General features: G+C 43.7%; 1 protein-coding gene across 1 annotated transcript in view; it reads right to left on the reverse strand.

Annotated features, from left to right (window-relative positions):
- The window catches only part of LOC124552281 (tyrosine-protein kinase Fer-like), a 124,993-nt gene that overhangs the window by 22,030 nt on the left and 82,634 nt on the right, over positions 1-20,329 (reverse strand). Inside the window, exon 5 of the mRNA XM_047126559.1 lies at positions 1,684-1,836. Coding sequence (XP_046982515.1) covers positions 1,684-1,836 — 153 coding nt within the window. The remainder of the gene's footprint in view (positions 1-1,683; positions 1,837-20,329) is intronic.

Consider the following 20,329-nt stretch of genomic DNA (forward strand, 5'->3'; position numbering starts at 1 on the left):
CTACCAGTAACAGATCTAGCAGCCTGCCTCTGAATTGCTTCTAAGTCCTCCCTCAATCCGACCTGATAGGGATCCCAAACGCTCGAACAGTACTCAAGAATAGGTAGTATTAGTGTTTTATAAGCGGTCTCCTTTACAGATGAACCACATCTTCCCAAAATTCTACCAATCAACTGAAGACTACTATCCGCCTTCCCCACAACTGCTATTACATGCTTGTCCCACCCCATATCGCTCTGCAATGTTACGCCCAAATATTTAATCGACGTGACTGTGTCAAGCGCTACACTAATAATGGAGTATTCAAACATTACGGGATTCTTTTTCCTATTCATCTGCATTAATTTACATTTATCTACGAGGGCGGTTCAGAAAGTAACCTCCGATTGGTCACAGTGCGGGTTGTGGGGGGAGTAGCGGCGCCATCTGTGCGTTCACGCACTCAACAGGTCAGTCGGCATCAAGCCGTGGTCGAGTGAACGTCGTACCTGCGCTAGTTTAGTTTTTGTGGCAGTTTGAAATGTGTGCTGCAATAGAAAACCCCGCCAAATGTGAAGTGCGTGCTGTCATAAGGTTTTTTACAGCCAAAGGATATTCTGCAGCAGCTATTCATCGTGAGCTTTGTGCCGTGTACGGACCAAGAGTTATGAGTGAAGGAGTTGACCGTGAATGGGTACGTTTATTTAAAAGTGGACGAGAAAACGTTCATGATGAAGAGAGGAGTGGTAGACCATCATTGGTGACTGACGAACTCGTTCAGACAGTTGATGCAAAAGTTCGTGAAAATCGACGTTTCTCAATGTCGGAGTTGTCTACTGGTTTTCCACAGATTTCTAAGACTCTCTTGTACGAGATAGTGACAGCAAGATTGGGTTACCGTAAGTTCTGTGCACGATGGGTGCCCAAAATTCTTACCGACCACCACAAAACTCAAAGAATGGCCTCTGCATTAGACTTTCTGTCACGTTATGAGGACGAAGGAGAACCATTGTTAAACAGAATCGTGTACTGTGAAACAATAAAAAAGTTACGACGGGCTATACAGAACAAACGCCGTGGTATGCTGACTACCGGTATCGTTTTTTTGCACGATAACGCCCGTCCTCACTCTGCTCGCAGAACAACGGCCCTTCTTGAGTCCTTCAAGTGGGACGTTATCAACCATCCACCTTACAGCCCAGACCTGGCGCCAAGTGATTATCACCTCTTCATGCATTTGAAGAAATGGCTCGGGTCACAGCGGTTTGATGACGACGAAGAGCTCAAAGATGCGGTCACAGGCTGGCTCCAGGCACAAGCGGGTGATTTTTATGCAGAAGGAATTTCAAAGCTTGTGAAGAGATACGATAAGTGCCTCAATCGCTATGGAGACTATGTAGAAAAATAGTGCAAAGATGTAGTTGTAAGATGTATATATTAAAATATTTTTATTTAACTTGGTGTATTTTTTTTAAATCAACCGGAGGCTACTTTCTGAACGGCCCTCGTATATTTACAGTTAGGTGCCATTCTTTACACCAATCACAAATCTTGCCCAAGTCATCTTGTATCCTCCTACAGTCACTCAACGACGACACCTTCCTGTACACCACACCATCATCAGCTAACAGCCGCACATTGCTATCCACGCTATCCAAAAGACATCAGCTCATATAGCTCACAGAAGAGATGGTTGAGACTCACCCAGCAGACAGTTGCGGGCGGCCAGGTCGCGGTGCACACACTTCATAGCCTCCAGGTAGGCCATCCCCTCAGCCGCGTCACGGCACATGGCCGTCAGCTCTCCTGTGGACAGCGTCAGCCGGTGCTCCTTCAGGTGCTGAAGCAGCGAACCACCTGCCAAACAATACCACTACTCAGCCCCACTGGCATCCGGGTAGGCCATGCCATCTGCCACGTATCGACACGTGGCCATTACCATTTTGTGGTGTTTGTGTCACACTTCTAACTACTTAACTACGTCAGAACAATCAACGAACGCCAAAGCCTTGCAGACAAACAAAAATTACGCGAAGCGAAATGTAGTGTGAGGAGGGCTATGCGAGAGGCGTTCAATGAATTCGAAAGTAATGTTCTATGTACTGACTTGGCAGAAAATCCTAAGAAATTTTCGTCTTATGTCAAAGCGGTAGGTGGATCAAGACAAAATGTCCAGACACTCTGTGACCAAAATGGTACTGAAACAGCAGATGACAGACTAAAGGCCGAAATACTAAATGTCTTTTTCCAAAGCTGTTTCACAGAGGAAGACTGCACTGTAGTTCCTTCTCTAGATTGTAGCACAGATGACAAAATGGTAGATATCGAAACAGACGACAGAGGGATAGAGAAACAATTAAAATCGCTCAAAAAGAGAAAGGCCTCTGGACCTGATGGGATACCAGTTGGATTTCACACAGAGTACGCGAAGGAACTTGCCCCCCTCTTGCAGCGGTGTACCGTAGGTCTCTAGAAGAGCGTAGCGTTCCAAAGGATTGGAAAAGGGCACAGGTCATCCCCGTTTTCAAGAAGGGACGTCGAACAGATGGGCAGAACTATAGACCTATATCTCTAACGTCTATCAGTTGTAGAATTTTGGAACACGTATTATGTTCGAGTATAATAACTTTTCTGGAGACTAGAAATCTACTCTGTAGGAATCAGCATGGGTTTAGAAAAAGACGGTCGTGTGAAACCCAGCTCGCGCTATTCGTCCACGAGACTCAGAGGGCCATAGACGTGGGTTCCCAGGTAGCTGCCGCGTTTCTTGACTTCCGCAAGGCGTTTAATACAGTTCCCCACAGTCGTTTAATGAACAAAGTAAGAGCATATCGAGTAGAGACCAATTATGTGATTGAATTGAAGAGTTCCTAGATAATAGAACGCATCATGTCATTCTCAATGGAGAGAAGTCTTCGGAAGTAAGAGTGATTTCAGGTGTGCCGCAGGGGAGTGTCGTAGGACCGTTGCTATTCACAATATACATAAATGACCTTGTGGATGACATCGGAAGTTCACTGAGGCTTTTTGCGGATGATGCTGTGGTACATCGAGAGATTGTAACAATGGAAAATTGTACTGAAATGCAGGAGGATCTGCAGCGATTTGACGCATGGTGCAGGGAATGGCAATTCAATCTTAATGTAGACACGTGTAATATGCCGCGAATACATAGAAAGAAAGATCCCTTATCATTTAGCTACAATATAACAGGTCTGCAACTGGAAGCAGTTAATTCCATAAATTATCTGGGAGTAGGCATTAGGAGTGATTTAAAATGGAATGATCATATAAAGTTGATCGTCGGTAAAACAGGTGCCAGACTGAGATTCATTGGAAGAATCCTAAGCAAATGCAATCCGAAAACAAAGGAAGTGGTTACAGTACGCTTGTTCGCCCACTGCTTGAATACTGCTCAACAGTGTGGGATCGGTACCAGATAGGGTTGATAGAAGAGATAGAGAAGATCCAACGGAGAGTAGCGCGCTTCGTTACAGTATCATTTAGTGATCGCGAAAGCGTTACGGAGATGATAGATAAACTCCAGTGGAAGACTCTGCAGGAGAGACGCTCAGTAGCTCGGTACGGGCTTTTGTTGAAGTTTCGTGAACATACCTTCACCGAGGAGTCAAGCAGGAAGTAAATTGCTCCCTCCTAAATATATGTCGCGAAGAGACCATGAGGATAAAATCAGAGAGATTAGAGCCCACACAGAGGCATACCGACAGTCTTTCTTACCACGAACAATACGAGACTGGAATAGAAGGGAGAACCGATAGAGGTACTCAAGGTACCCTCCGCCACACACCGTCAGGAGGCTTGCGGAGTATGGATGTAGATTTAGATGATCAGCACACTGCTCTTCCGGCCGTATGTCAGTTTACGAGACGGGAGCCGCTACTTCTCAGCCAAGGAACTCCTCAGTTTGCCTCACAAGGGCTGAATGCACCCCGCTTGCCAACAGCGCTCGCCTGACTGGATGGTCACCCATCCAAGTGCTAGCCCAGCCCGACAGCGCTTAACTTCGATGATTTATGTCACATTTCGAGCCACGTTTAATGGCGTCTTATCTGAATGCTTGAGGTGCTGCAATTTTGCGAGCAGGCAAGAACAGGAAATTAGAGTTCATGGAGGCTACGATGCACGATGCACGTTGCCCATTTGTCGTTCAGAGCACTGGGCGGGTTCATTTGTTTGCTCTGAATAGGATGCCAATAGTGTTTACCAGCTTTTGGCCAATTGATGGCACACTGTGATAATTCGAAGAGCACGTCCTGCAACCTTTCTCAAACAATTTACACATACTACTGTGTAAAAAAAAAATATTTTTGCCTCACCTTTAGGATTATGTGCCCACCATTTCCATAGTGGTCATAGTTATTGTGTTGTTTGCAATTAAGTAAGACTCTGTAAGAAATTTGAATACCATAAAACTTTGATCATAGCTGCTAAGGTCCAGTGACCGTGTCAGAATTATATTAGAACAAATATTAAGTCAAAATTGACTAGGTCTCGACGCTACTGTGAGCGTCGTCTTCAGAATTAGACTAACTGTTCTATAACATATTAGGTATATAATACATTAATAAAATTAAAGTTTGTACTGACTGGAAAAAGATGCAGTATTTACAAGTACTGACAAATTCGTGCCTGCTTCCTCTATCATCCACAGTCTCAAAAAATAGCCTTTTTTTCACTCTGCCGTCCACCGAGCCACCTCTATACCACTTTCAACAGAAAAGTTTAATGAGGAGATTAATTTACTTAAAACCATAGCAGCCAGTAATGAATATACGCCTAACATGGTGGACGATATCCTAAAAAAGAAGACTGCGAGAACTACCACGCTCAACACCTCATGCACTGAAATTAACCCAAAAAAACGTTTTTCTATTCCTTTCATACGACCCATTTCCTATTATATTCAGCGCATGCTTCGCAACAAATACAACTGCAATGTTGCCTTCTCTACTAATAATAATCTAAAGAGAAACTTCATTCATAATTTGAAATCCATTCGTTCCCCTACACAAAGTTCTGGCGTTTATAAGATCATCTGCGATACCTGCTCCTCCTATTATATGGGGCAACCTGGACGTGCTTTCACCATCAGATATAAAGAACATCTTTTGAGAAATAACGGGACCAGTCCCCTAAATTCATCCTTTGCCGATCATCTCTTAATTACTGGACACGTGCCTAAAGCCATAGGCGATAACAATATTCTGCATACTGAAAAGAAGGGGCGTAGGTTGGATGTTTTAGAGGAATTGGAAATTTTCAAACCTCTCTCGTCATGATGGCCTCATTCTCAACGAACAGCTGCAGCTGCGAAATAAAAAGCCAAGCCATTGCTTGATCTTTGATTCAGATTTCCTCATGCAGTTTACCGAAATGTTGTTTTCCTGTTACATCTTTGCTGTTTTCTTGTATGTCATAACTAACGTTTTTTTACGTTACAAAAAGTATTTCTGTTTAAAGCAGATAAATATGTAACTTAATCCTAATATTATTATTGCTTACGTTATGCCTGAATGAGCTGCATCACAATTTCATGTGTCTAATTTTGAATGTACAGTTGCCTAGTTGTTTCTGCGGCTACTAGATGGCGCTCGTAGCAACACCGTGTTTACTTGCCCGCACTTTCTAACGTGGGCACCTCAGTCTTGTTGCAGCCCTTGTTCACTAAAGTACGAGCAGCCCTTAGCGACTCATCATCTTACTTACAACTATTCATGACGTCGCCTTTCCGGCTTCGATCTTTTTTAATATATGACTTGTAAGTACTGCTTCTTTTTCCAGTCAGTACAAACTTTAATTTTATTAATGTATTATATACCTAATATGTTTTAGAACAGTTAGTCTAGCTCATAGTAGCGTCGAAACCTGCTCAATTTTGGCTTAATATTTGTGACGGAGGGCTTATTTGTTCTAATACAAATTTGAATGCGTTTGCAATGACAAATAGGAGTTTCTAGGATTTTGTGTTTGGTGCATATTGTGTAATATGTTGCTGCGTATGAATTTTATGTTGAATTACTCGTTACACTTTGGTGGACATCTCTATCTGTCAGCAATCTCGAGAAGAGTGATCTTTGGTAGCACACTTATTTGCGATCTCTTGCAGCAACGAGAAAACCAGACTCAAATATCCATAACATTCCCCACACTTCTTAAATGGTTTGAGATATCGAAACGAGATTTTGTCAAGTGATACCACACAAAGACGAGAGCATCCTGCCACATGGCCGCTATAGGGAACAGGATTACCTACCCCATTATTCCAGTAATTGCAGACCTTATTGATGAAAGAATGTAATTTTTAAGGGCCATCGATAACTGATGAAATGAGGAATGCTGTGGGTTTTGGATCAACATAAGTGAAGACATTACACTTTTCTTTTTCTACTGAGGAGGTGCTTCTACGTAAGCTATTGCTCTTATTTGTCCTTAGCTCGTCATTTAATAAAGCACTGTTTCAGGAATCTCACGCAACTGCGACTGCACAGCATATTTTAGTGAGGTGACTTGTGTAAACTCCGCTGTGTTTTGGCAAAAGAAGCAAATTTTAACACTGCAACAAGAGAAATGTAACTATAACCCAAAATTCGCCACTCGTGACGCTTCTCTGAGTTGCAAATGGTTAAAAAGTTAGGAAAAGATAAATCGCCACTTTTGTTGCATTTTCAGCGGAATTCTTTTTGGTTACTAGGCAAGTCTGAGGTGACAATAGGTCCTTTTGGATGGTCACCATGCAAGTGTGTGCATGGAGCGGTTCCACTTAATATTTTTTTAAAAATGTGATCGCAGGCTTCATTTCAGAACGGTGCTTCCCCTACAGTGTTCAGCATTTCCCCCGCATTTGAATGACTGCCTTCTCGCAACCCCCACCACTAGCAATCTTCCCCCCTCGCGCCGCTGACTGCGCATCTATTGGCCACAGTATTCTGTGTTCATCCTACCAAGTCAACAACTAACCGTTAGCCAGTAAGCACTGAAATGGTAGGAGAACATGCTGAGTTCTGTTAAAAGTGTCGACAGAGACCAGTGAATCCCATATGAGACTTGGCGCCAAGATAATTAATTTTTAGTGTCTATATTTAGTATTTAAGTGGTTATACACTATTCTAAGAATACTGAATACCTTATCCACACTGACTTGTATCTAATTACATCTACATCTACATACATACTCCGCAATCCACCATACGGTGCGTGGCGGAGGGTACCTCGTATCACAACTAGCACCTTCTCTCCCTGTTCCATTCCCAAAAAGAACAAGGGAAAAATGACTTCCTATATGCCACTGTACGAGCCATAATCTCTCTTATCTTATCTTTATGGTCTTTCCGCAAAATGTAAGTTGGCGGCAGTAAAATTGTACTGCAGTCAGCCTCAAATGCTGGTTCTCTAAATTTCCTCAGTAGCGATTCACGAAAAGAACGCCTCCTTTCCTCCAGAGACTCCCACCCGAGTTCCTGAAGCATTTCGGTAACACTCGCGTGATGATCAAACCTACCAGTAACAAATCTAGCAGCCCGCCTCTGAATTGCTTCCATGTCCTCCCTCAATCCGACCTGTTAGGGATCCCAAACGCTCGAGCAGTACTCAAGAATAGGTCGTATTAGTGTTTTATAAGCCGTCTCCTTTACAGATGAGCCACATCTTCCCAAAATTCTACCAGAGAACCGAAGACGACTATCCGCCTTTGGGTATTACAGCTTCAGTTATTCTAAACTGGCTTTCAAGGATAATTAAAGAATTAGTTTCATGTTGCAAGTGATTGACGGACAGGGCTGATCAACTGTGAATGTGCCGTGAGCGGTCAGGAGGGAAAGAGTTAGGACAGCTCACTCTACCCAGCCTGTGGCTAGTTTTCTGATAGGCAACACATGTACTCTGTGTTTGGGTATTTCATTTAAGTAAAACTAAGTTAATGTTTAACTTTGCTTCAGGAAATGAGTACATGTAGTCTTGTACGCCCATGAAAATCATATGGAAGCAGGTACTGTGTACTAAATTGAGAATACATTGGTGCTCGCTCTGTGATTGTTACTACAAGCAACGCATTCAGCCTGACCCTCATATAGGACCCGGCTTGAAAACACATTTTCCTCACTTCGGTTTGAATTAATGATGTGACATCCCAGATATTTTATTGTAGCATTGTAGCAGTGTTCCAAGTGCCACTCCAAAGTTATGGGAACCCATGGGGGTCAGACGCTGCATTGAACCATGGTGGCAGGTCGTTGAGGTCAGGATCTAGATGGGTCACCACTGCTGGGTGTGGGTGAGCAGTGACTCGATCTGCGACAAGTCAGAGGTCTCCAGTAGGTGCCAGTGAAGGATTATTAAGGGGAGGTTTACTGTCTTCTGGTTCAAAAAATCGATTTTTTTAACTGCCCCTTTGGATCCATAAAAGCGTTTAGAATCCACCCCTGAAACGGTTTTTCCGAACGCGGAACGGAAATGTTTGTTATTCGCGATTGAACAAATTTTTGCACCTGCCTGAAATCGGCCTTACTCACGCACCAGTTCTTTTCTTTCGGAGGACGAGTTATTGTATCGGTGCTTGGGAGGAAACACACAAAATTCAAATGGAAGTTTGAACGTGTGTGTTTGGAAGTTGGCTCCCGGGCATTTGCATTCTGGTGGGGAGACTGTGGAGATTGCGACTTTCCTGGCAGTAAGCAGCTTCAACGAAGGGTATTCAGCAACTCTGAAGACAATGACAACGATGGACGTCACCCTGGGACTCTATTTGACGAAGTTCGCCAAGTATTCGGACGACCACCGGATTCGAGCGGCCTAAAACTGCTTGTCACCGGGCGTACGAGCGGCTCTGGAGCAGCGCAGGATGGCCCAGATAGAGCAGAACGCCCTCTGTGAGGAAGAGGAAGGACTAGTTTATGGACCCAAAATAGCAGATTGAACGTGCATTTATATGTAGTCAATACTATATGTAGTATTGTGACTGGCGTAGTTTTCTCGAAATGACGTTTTTCATTGCTCGGTATGGTAACTTCAAATCTACTGAATCGATTGTCATGATTCTTTGTTTCCGACGAAGCTAGCTAAATTGTCTAGGAGTTGTACCGCTTTTATTCCAATCCATCAACTATAAATATTTTTACTAGGCCAACGAAGTTGAAAAATCAAGGAAAAAACCCTATTTGTTTCATATGGTCCAAATAACTTAAGCGTGGTACAACTCCTAAAGAATCTTATATACTTCGCTAACGTCAACTCAATTTTGATTTCAGACGAGCCGGCTGACCTGTGACATACCGAGTGTGGAGGTCTACATCGAAATTTTGTTTCATTCCGACGGCACTTCCGCCTTTGCTCTTCGACACTTACGGTCGAAAAAATTCCAGTTTGTAGAGGAAACATCAACAAACATTTTGACCAAATTTGACATTGATATCTATAACACATCCTGAGAACAAAATTCTCAAAGAACATGCACAAAGGATATGAACGGATGCATGTGATCATACAGGATGCTTACGAACATGCCACCTATCAGAGTTGTATCTAGACATATCAGGGATCCCATATCACTCCAACAGCACCCGCCCCATACCATTAGAGAGCTACCACCAGCTTGAACAGTTCTCTGCTGACGTGCAGGGTCCACAGATTCACAAGGTCGTCTCCATTTCCGTACACGTCCATCCACTCGATAAAATTTGAAACGAGACTTGTCCAACCAGGAAACATGTTTTGAGTCATCAACAGTTCAGTGTCAGTGTTGACAGGCCCAGGCAAGGCGTAAAGCCTTGTGTCAAGGGTACAAAAGTGGGTCTTCGGTTCCGAAAGATGATATCGATGATGTTTCGTTGAATGCTTCGCACTCTGACACTTGTTGATGGCCCAGCATTGAAATCTGCAGCAATTTGCACTTTTGTCACGTTGAACAATTCTCTTCAGTGGTTGTCTACATCTACATCTACATTTACACTCCGCAAGTCACCCAACGGTGTGTGGCGAAGGGCACTTTACGTGCCACTGTCATTACCTCCCTTTCCTGTTCCACTCGCGAATGGTTCGCGGGAAGAACGACTGCCAGAAAGCCTCTGTGCGCGCTCGAATTTCTCTAATTTTACATTCGTGATCTCCTCGGGAGGTATAAGTAGGGGGAAGCAATATATTCGATACCTCATCCAGAAACGCACCCCCTCGAAACCTGGACAGCAAGCTACACCGCGAAGCAGAGCGCCTCTCTTGCAGAGTCTGCCACTCGAATTTGATAAACATCTCTGTAACGCTATCACGCTTACCAAATAACCCTGTGACGAAACGCGCCGCTCTTCTTTGGATCTTCTCTATCTCCTCTGTCAACCCGGCCTGGTTCGGATCCCACACTGACGAGCAATACTCAAGTATAGGTCGAACGAATGTTTTGTAAGCCACCTCCTTTGTTGATGGACTACATTTTCTAAGGACTCTCTCAATGAATCTCAACCTGGCACCCGCCTTACCAACAATTAATTTTATATGATCATTCCACTTCAAATTGTTCCGCACGCATACTCCCAGATATTTTCAGAAGTAACTGCTACCAGTGTTTGTTCCACTATCATATAATCATACAACAAAGGATCCTTCTTTCTATGTATTCGCAATACATTACATTTGTCTATGTTAGGGGTCAGGTGCCGCTCCCTGCACCAAGTGCCTATCCTCTGGAGAGCTTCCTGCATTTCACTGCAATTTTCGAATGCTGCAACTTCTCTGTATACTACAGCATCGTCCGGGAAAAGCCGCGTGGAACTTCCGACACTATGTACTAGGTCATTTATGTATATTGTGAAAACCAATGGTCCCATAACACTCGCCTGTGGCACGCTAGAGGTTACTTTAACGTCTGTAGACGTCTCTCCATTGAGAACAACATGCTGTGTTCTGTTTGCTAAAATCTCTTCAATCCAGCCACACAGCTGGTCTGATATTCCATAGGCTCTTACTTTGTTTATCAGGCGACAGTGCAGAACTGTATCGAACGCCTTCCGGAAGTCAAGGAAAATGGCATCTACCTGGGAGCCTGCATTTAATATTTTTTGGGTCTCATGAACAAATGAAGCGAGTTGGGTCTCACACGATCGCTGTTTCTGGACTCCATGTTGATTCCTACAGAGTAGATTCTGGGTTTCCAGAAATGACATGATACACGAGCAAAAAACATGTTCTAAAATTCTACAACAGATGAATCTCATAGATACAGGCCTATAGTTTTTCACATCTGCTCGACGACCCTTCTTGAAAACTGGACCTACCTGTGCTCTTTTCTAATCATTTGGAACCTTCCGTCCCTCTAGAGGCTTGCAGTACATGGATGTCCTGTTGTTGCCAGATCTTTTTCTGGCTGCACTGATGTCGCAGATTTGATGTTTTGCGAGATTCCTGATATTCACGGCACATGTGTGAAATGTTTGTACAGGAAAGTTCCCACTTCGTCGCTTGTAGATGGTGTGTCAGATCACTCGTATGCCGACTATTACACTATGTTCCAACACACTTAAATCTTGATAACCTGCGAGTGTAGCAGCACTAACCAATCTAACAACTGCGTCAGACACTTGTTGTCTTGTAGAGGCGTTGCCGACCACAGCGCCATATTCTGCCTTCTCTGTATTTGAATAAGCATGCCTATACCAGTTTCTTTGGTGCTTCATGTATATCCATTTCTTGGAGAATCGAAACACATGTTCACTTCTAGAGAGCCTGCCGACGTTGTTGTTCTGTTAACATGAAACACAGCTGGTTCAGAAAGACTACAAAGTTTAGTTGTCATTTTATGAACTAGCGCGAAATTTTTATTATTATTGTTGGCCAGATCAGTAACAAATCATTGGATACATTCGCGACGAAAATTTTAGATGGTTTTCAAATGCATTTTTGCTCTTTACACACACCTACTGGAGCAGCACTACATGTCGGCCTGCTCCTGCCTTTCACTCACTACCAAACACGTTTCAGTGTACCATTCCATGGAGGACTGAAGCCACATGTGAACATATGATGTTGCACAGAAACACAGGACATACACAAGACGCTGAGCTACAGTGCTGTTAGGTGTACATATGGCAACAGGGCACTTAGCGCCGGCAGACTGCAGGGCAAAGCTGTGACCTTGAGATGTCTAGTTTCGTGATGGCCACACTACTCATTCACGTTCTCGATCATCTCGAAAATGGTTAGAGGGAAAACTATCACTGTGCAGTCTGTCACAAAACCTGGGCCGTTGGAATTTCTCAACAGCAGTTCACAAAAAGAACGTCTTCATCCCTCCAGCGATTCCCGTTTGAGTTCACATAGCATGGTGTACTGATTGGACCTGCCGATGACTAACCTAGCACACACTTTGTGGCTCCCAGGTGGGTCAGTGCCTTCAGCGCCTCTGTGGAAAATGTCGGCCTGTGCTACTACAGGAACCAGAGCAGCGGACCCACCTACTAAATACCAGCACTTGGCTGGTCACCTTTTGCACACTGTTCATGGATTGCACTGGGCCATGCCATCCAGCACGTCACAGTATACTGCTGCAACACCACTGTGGGTTGTGTCATTCTGTAATCCCAGTAGATGCCGCAGCAGGGATCCACCAGCCTGGCATCACAACATTGCTGTCACTCATTCACACTGATGCTGGAGCTGACAACCAATCAGCAGCCTCAGTGATGTACACTGATGAACTAGCTCAAAATAAAAGTAACAAATAATTTCTTCAAAACGTTTTACATCTGATCACATTTTTATAATGCCCTATTTCCATATTATTTTCTCATACTATGTGGCTTATCCTAAAGCCATCCTCACAAGAGGTATGAAAGATAACATAGTGGGAGTAGTTTGGTGACATCATAATGTGGAATTCCCTGCTACACAGCGCTGAAAAAGTATAAAATCCTCTCGGATTTTGGCTGTTTTTATAGAAGGTGAACCATTACAATGCTTCAGTCAAAGTGATGAAGAATTACAGGATCTCCCGAATGGAATGAACAGTCTGCTGAGTACAGAATATAGACTGAGAGTAAATCGAAGAAAGACACAAATTAATGAGATGTAGCAGAAATGAGAACAGAGAGAACATTAACATCAGCATTGATGCTCACGAAGTAGAGGAAGTTATGAAATTTTGCTACCTAGGCAGCAAAATATGCGTGACAGATGGAGCAAGGAGGATTTAAATGCAGACTAGTATGGGCAATAAGAGCAGTCCCGTCTAAGGGAAGTCTGCTAATATAAAACATAGGCCTCAATTTGAGGAAGAAATTTGTGAGAATGTAAGTCTAGAGCACAGAATTGTACGGTAGCGAAACTTGGACTGCGGGAAAACTGGAACAGAGAGAACCAGAGCGTTGGAGATGTGGTGCTACAGCAGAATGTTGAAAATTAGGTGGACTGATATGGTAAGGAATGAGGAGGTTCTGCACAGAATCGTAGAGGAAAGGAATATGTGGAAAACACTGACGAGGAGAAGGGACAGGATGATAGGACATCTGTTAAGACATCAGGGAATGACTTCCATGGAACTAGAGCGAATTACAAGCGTTGAAACTGTATAGGAATTCAGAGATAGGAATACTTCCAGCAAGTAACTGAGGACGTAGGTTGCAAGTGCTACTCTGAGATGAAGAGGTTGGCACAGGAGAGGAATTCGTATCAAACCAGTCAGAAGACTGATGGTTCAAATGGTTCAAATGGCTCTGAGCACTATGGGACTTAACAGCTGTGGTCATCAGTCCCCTATAACTTAGAACTACTTAAACCTAACTAACCTAAGGACATCACACACATCCATGCCAGAGGCAGGATTCGAACCTGCGACTATAGCAGTCGCGCGGTTCCGGACTGCGCGCCTAGAACCGCGAGACCACCGCGGCCGGCCAGAAGACTGAGGACACAAAAAAAAAAAAAATAAATAAAAAGTCAGAGTCAACAGAGCAGATGTTGTGTTGGACTACAAGTTTACAAACCTCAAATGCCGTATTTTTTTTCGTATTGGCAAGCTATGAAAATATGCCATTTGAAGAGGAGTAAGTTTTTAGATACCATTCGTATCACAAGGGGCTTTCAATTAGTAACGCAAAACATTTTTTTCTGCAATCAGGATTGTTTCATTCAGGATTCCTGTACACCATGTTATTGCCCACTCTTTTCGCTACAAAACTCTGTTTTTCAACATAATCTCCGTTCAATAAGAAGGCTGTACGCCGCCTCACCGTGCCCCTATTGCACTACTCTACTGGTTGATGTCGGAGCCAATGTCTTGCTGCATCAGTAACATCCCCATCATCCACGTACTCCTCCCTACAGAGTGCATCGTCCATTGGGCAGAACGGATGAAAGTTGGAAGATGTGGGATCCGGGCTGGATGGTGGATGAGACAGAACATCCCAGTGAAGTATTATGAGCTCCTTTCGGGGGTGCAGACTTTCCTTTTTTATGGTGACATACATGCTGAAATCGTTTCTAGAACTTCCTAATGATTGCACGATCCACTTCAGAGTTGATCGTTCCATCATGAGAGAGGACATCAAACAGAACAACACCCAACAGTGACTGAAAAGTTGTGACGCAGTCGGCACCCAAACCACGCCACTGAAGTCAGAGCTATCCCAACAGTCAGCTGAGAGAGACTTACTCTAAGAGAATATTCGAAAACGCGAACCTTAATTGTCGGCAGTTATAAAATTCTCTCACCCCAGAAGTTTTTACAACCCACATATTAGCCCAAACAGCACTGTAAGTCCAAGGCTGTGTAGGCTAATCTTGGACTTATGATAAGCCTCACAAGATGTAATGAAGAGTTTAGACCACATCTGAAAATAGTAGCACTAAAAGCTTACAGAGCCGAAATATACAGCCACTTCGTAGAAGTGCTGTAATTGTGGTACGTCACCTTCCAATATAACTGAAATATTCACCAGTTGTACTCCATTAGGGTCAACGGCCTTGCCGCAGTGGTAAAAGCGGTTCCCGTCAGATCACGGAAGTTAAGCGCTGTCGGGCTTGGCTAGCACTTGGATGGGTGACCATTCGGTCTGCCGAGCGCTGTTGGCAAACGGGGTGCACTCAGCCCTTGTGAGGCAAACTGAGGACCTACTTGATTGATAAGTAGCGGCTCCAGTCTCATAAAGTGACAAACGGCCAGGAGAGCGGTGTGCTGATCACATGGCCCTCCATATCCGCATCCAGTGATGCCTGTGGGCTGAGGGTGACACGGCGGCCGGTCGGTACCGCAGGGCCTTCCAAGGCATGTCCGGACGGAGTTTTTACTCCATTAGGACATTGTTAAATGTTTACCGGAACGTCTGAAGTAGTTAAATTTAATAACTCTGCTCTTTCTTAACGCAAGTAAGTAACTGTGTAATAAGTATTGTTGTTGTCCCGATCTTGCACTAATCCACTGTTTCAGCTTTTACTGTGTGATAAAAAGGGGCCATTTTTATTACGTGTAGTGAAGCAATATCATCAAAGAGCTCAAAGTACACTACTGGCCATTAAAATTCCTACACCAAGAAGAAATGCAGATGATAAATGGGTATTCGTTTGAGAATATAGTATACTAGAACTGACATGTGATTACATTATCACGCAATTTGGGTGCATAGATCCTTAGAAATCAGTACCCAGAACAACCACCCCTGGCATTAATAACGGCCTTGATATGCCTGGGCATTGAGTCAAACATAGCTTGGATGGCGTGTACAGGTACAGCTGCCCATGCAGCTTCAAAACGATACCACAGTTCATCAAGACTAGTGACTGGAGTATTGTGACGAGCCAGTTGCTCGGTCACCATTGACAAGACGTTTTCAATTGGCGAGAGATCTGGAGAATGTGCTAGCCAGGGCAGCAGTCGAACATTTTCTGTATCCAGAAAGGCCCGTACAGCACCTGCTACATCCGGTTGTGCATTATCCTGCTGAAATGTAGCGTTTCGCAGGTATCGAAAGAAGGGTAGAGCCGCGGGTCGTAACACAACTGGAATGAAGCGTCCACTGTTCAAAGTGGCATCAGTGCGAACAAGAGGTGTCCGAGACGTGTAACCAATGGCACCCCATACCATCACGCCGGGTGATATGCTCGTATGGCGATGACGAATACACGCTTCCAATGTGCGTTCACCGCGATATCGCCAAAAACGGATGCGATCATGATGATGCTGTAAACAGAACCTGGATTCATCCGAAAAAAAAATGACGTTTTGCCATTCGTGCACGCAGGTTCGCCGTTGAGTACACCATCACAGGCGCTCCTGTCTGTGATGCAGCGTCAAGGGTAACCGCAGCCGAGGTCTCCGAGTTGATAGTCCATGCTGCTGCAAACGTCATCAACTGTTCGTCCAGATGATTGTTGTCTTCCAAACGATCCCATCTGTTGACTCGGGGATCGACACGTGGCTGCACGATCTATCACATCCATGTGGCGAAGATGCCTGTCATCTCGACTGCTAGTGATACGAGGCCGTTGGGATCCAGCACGGCGTTCCGTATTACCCTCCTGAACCCACCGATTCCATATTCTGCTAACAGTCATTGGATCTCGACCAACGCGAGCAGCAATGTCGCGATGCGATAAACCGCAATCGTGATAGGCCACAATCCGACCTTTATGAAAGTCGGAAACGTGATGGTACGCATTTCCCCTCCTTACACGAGGCATCACATCAACGTTTCACCAGGCAACGCCGGTCAACTGCTGTTTGTGTTTGAGGAATCTGTTGGAATCTTCCCTCATGTCCGCACGTTGTAGGTGTCGCCACCGGCGCCAACCGTGTGTGGATGCTCTGAAATGCTAATCATTTGCGTATCACAGCATCTTCTTCCTGTCGGTCAAATATGGCGTCTGTAGTACGTCATCTTCGTGGTGTAGCAATTTTAATGGCCAGTAGTGTACATACGAGAAAGGGGTACCCTCCACACATTCCGGTAACACATTTTGAAGAAACTCAAGATACAGTGTCCCAGTAAGACGGATACTATAACAACTAGATCGATGAGATGGTCATCAATAATACACATTGACTGAGAAACGTCGTTAAAAATTCCTTTCCACAGTAGCGCGCACATTTTCATTTGCCCGTACATGAGAGTTGTGCGAGTTGTTGATTTCGTTGCGGGTAAATGTTGACTCATCAGTGAACAGAATACGTGGAATTAATAGCTCATTTGCAATGATCCACTGACAGAATTTTTGCCAGGCGGCAACATCTCCTTCGAGCAGATGTTGTAGACTCTGCCGATGAAAGGGATACAGACCGTGCTCGAGTACTGTGCTTATCACTCGTGTTTGGGGAATACCAAGCTGGGCAGCAATTCCTCTAGAGCTAGTAGTGGGGTTGCTTTCCACGTTTGTCAACATAGTCGGCATGTGTGAAGATCCGTTGCGTTTTCACTACACAAAACTATACTCGTTGTTCACGGAACAACACTGTAGTACCGTGCACTGCGACAAGCACTGTCGCACTGAGACTTGAGGGAAACAACTGCACCATGCACAAGTTATCTGCCTACTGACACAGTTAGTAAGGACGACGTTACGCATTTCCCATTCCTAATTATTTTCATCGGTTTACAGCTAAACGGATAAAAAAGGGCCTACGTTTATTAGGAGCTTTTGTTCAGAATCACCACTAGTATCATCTCTCAAAGATGTACCTCTCCTCCTGACTCACCCTGTATAAGGAATAGGAGTGGTCCCAAAATTGTACCCTGTGGGACTCCCTTTGTCATTTTAGCCCAATGACTGGAACTTATGTTGTTGTTGATGTTGTTATGGTGGTCTTCAGTAAAAAGACTGGTTTGATGCAGCTTTGCATCCTACTTTGAGCTGTGCAAGCCTCTTTATCTCTGAGTAACTACTGCAACCTACATCCTTCTGAATCTGCTTAGTGTATTCATCTCTTGCTCTGCCTCTACAGTTTTCACCCTCCACGTTTCCCTGCAGTGCTAAACTGGTGATCCCTTTATGCCTCAGAACATGTCCTACCAACCGATCCCTTCTTCTTGACAAATTGTGCCACAAACTCCTCTTCTCCCCAATTCTATTTAGTCCCTGCTCACTAGTTATGTGATCAACCCTTCTAATCTTCAGCATTGTTCTTTAGCACCACATTTCTAAAGTTTCTATTCTCTTCCTGTCTGAACTATTTATCGTCCATATTTCACTTCCATACACGGCTGCACTCCATACAAATACTTTCAGAAACGGCTTTCTGACACTTAAATCTATATTCGATGCTAACGAATTTCTCTGAGAAACGCTTTCCTTGCCATTGCCACTTTACATTTTATATCCTCCACTGCGACCATCATCATTTATTTTGCTTCCTAAACAGCAAAACTCATTTACTACTTTAAGTGTCTCATCTCCTAATCGAATTCCCTCACCATCACCTGTTTTAATTCAACTACATCCCATTGTCATCGTTTTGCTTTTGTTGATGTTCATCTTACATCCTCCTTTCAAGACACTGTCCATTCCGTTCAACTGCTCTTCAAGTCCTTTGCTGTCTCTGACAGAATTAGAATGTCATTGGCAAACCTCAGAGGCTTTCTTTCTTCCCCTTGGTATTTGATTGCTACTCCAAATTTTTCCTTTGTTACCTTTAGTGCTTGCTCAATATACAGATTGCTAAACATCGGGAATGAGGTAGAATCTCGTCTCACTCCCTTCTCAATCACTGCTTCCCTTTCATGCCTCTCGAATCTTATAACTGCCATCTCGTTTTTCTACTAACTGCAATTAGCCTTTCGCTCTCTGTATTTTACCTCTTCCACCTTTAGAATTTCAAAGAGAGTATTCCATTCAACATAGTCAAAAGCTTTCTCTAAGTCTACAAATGCTATAAACGTAGCTTTTCCTGTGTTATCGTTGCTTATTTCCAGTTGTTGTAGTTTTAAATAGATCAGTTCTCACAGGTAAGTTGCACTAACGGTAGTAACACGGACACGAATCATCTCAGTTAACGCACGAGGGTCGTTCAATAAGTAATGCCCCACTTTTTTTACAAAAAAAAGACCATTAATATACGTAGACAAATGTCGTTGTTGGTGCTTCACATTTAATGTTTGTTCTGTGCGCCGGTGAAATTTCTAACCGTTCTGACAGATGGCAGAGCCGTAGTACAACGTTAAAATGCCGTCTACATATGATTTACGTTACAAGCCGCGTCCTGTTATTGAATTCTTTTGTGCAGAGAAAGAACATCCAAAAACGTTCGTGTGCAGTGTATGGCGATGCTGCTGTTGATAGGAGTACAGCTGGGCGATGGGTTCAAAAACTGCTCTGATCAACATGGGACTTAACTTCTAAGAGTTCGATCGGACAAGAATCCAGCAGAAATCGTGATCCAACACGATAATGCATGCCCACACGCAAATCTGAGAACCCGGGGACACATCGCCAAATTGAGTTGGAAGTCATTGCCTCGTCCACCCTACACTCTAGACCTGGCACCCTCGCACTTGCGTCTCTTTGCACAGCTTAAGGAGGGTAGGACGTCAAACGGGCCGACTTGGAGCAGGAGAGGCACCACAGGACATTTTATTTTCTACTGGATATACTTTTAGAAATAAATTCATAAAACATTGTCAGCATGACCAGGAAGGATTCGGTATTCACACTCATAACAGTGGAAATTCAAAAACATAACAAAATAAAATTTTTCACATGTGAAATTTCATCATTTTTTCGCTTACTATTGGCTGCATTTGTTGCTATAGGTACTTTTTTCTTCACAAGTAAGAGAGATTCTTTGATGAATTTTGCACAGCATACAAACCATACTTACAGGTGTATGAAACTCTAGAATTTTCCAAATCTATTAAAAACTGTGGTAAAAATTGAGATAATTAACTACAAAATATGATTTCTTCTAAACATAAAGCTTAAAACGCTACAGCTTATTCATTTTTCCATAAATTAAATAAATTCTAGAGTTTGTCACCTGTAAGTATGGTTTGTATGCTGTGCAAAATTCATCGAACAGTCTCTCTTACTTACGAAGAAAAGTGTACCTATAGCATCAAATGCAACCAATAGTAAGTGAAAAAATGATCAAATTTCACATGTAAAAAAAATTATTTTGTTATGTTTTCGAACTTCCGCTGCTACGAGTATGAATCCTGAATCCTTCCTGGTCATGGTGACAAAGTTTTATGAATTTACTTGTAAAAGTATAGACAGAGTAAATTAAAATGTCCTGTGGTGCCTCTCCTGCTCCAAGTCGGCCCGTTTGACGTCCTACCCTCCTTAAAGATTCTCTACGGAGATCACACTTTGAAGATGAGCTGAGTGCCAGCCATGCAGTGAAAACATGGCTACGCCTACAGGACAA

The sequence above is a fragment of the Schistocerca americana genome, chromosome 10 (genome assembly GCF_021461395.2).
Source record: "Schistocerca americana isolate TAMUIC-IGC-003095 chromosome 10, iqSchAmer2.1, whole genome shotgun sequence".
NCBI lineage: Eukaryota > Metazoa > Arthropoda > Insecta > Orthoptera > Acrididae > Schistocerca > Schistocerca americana.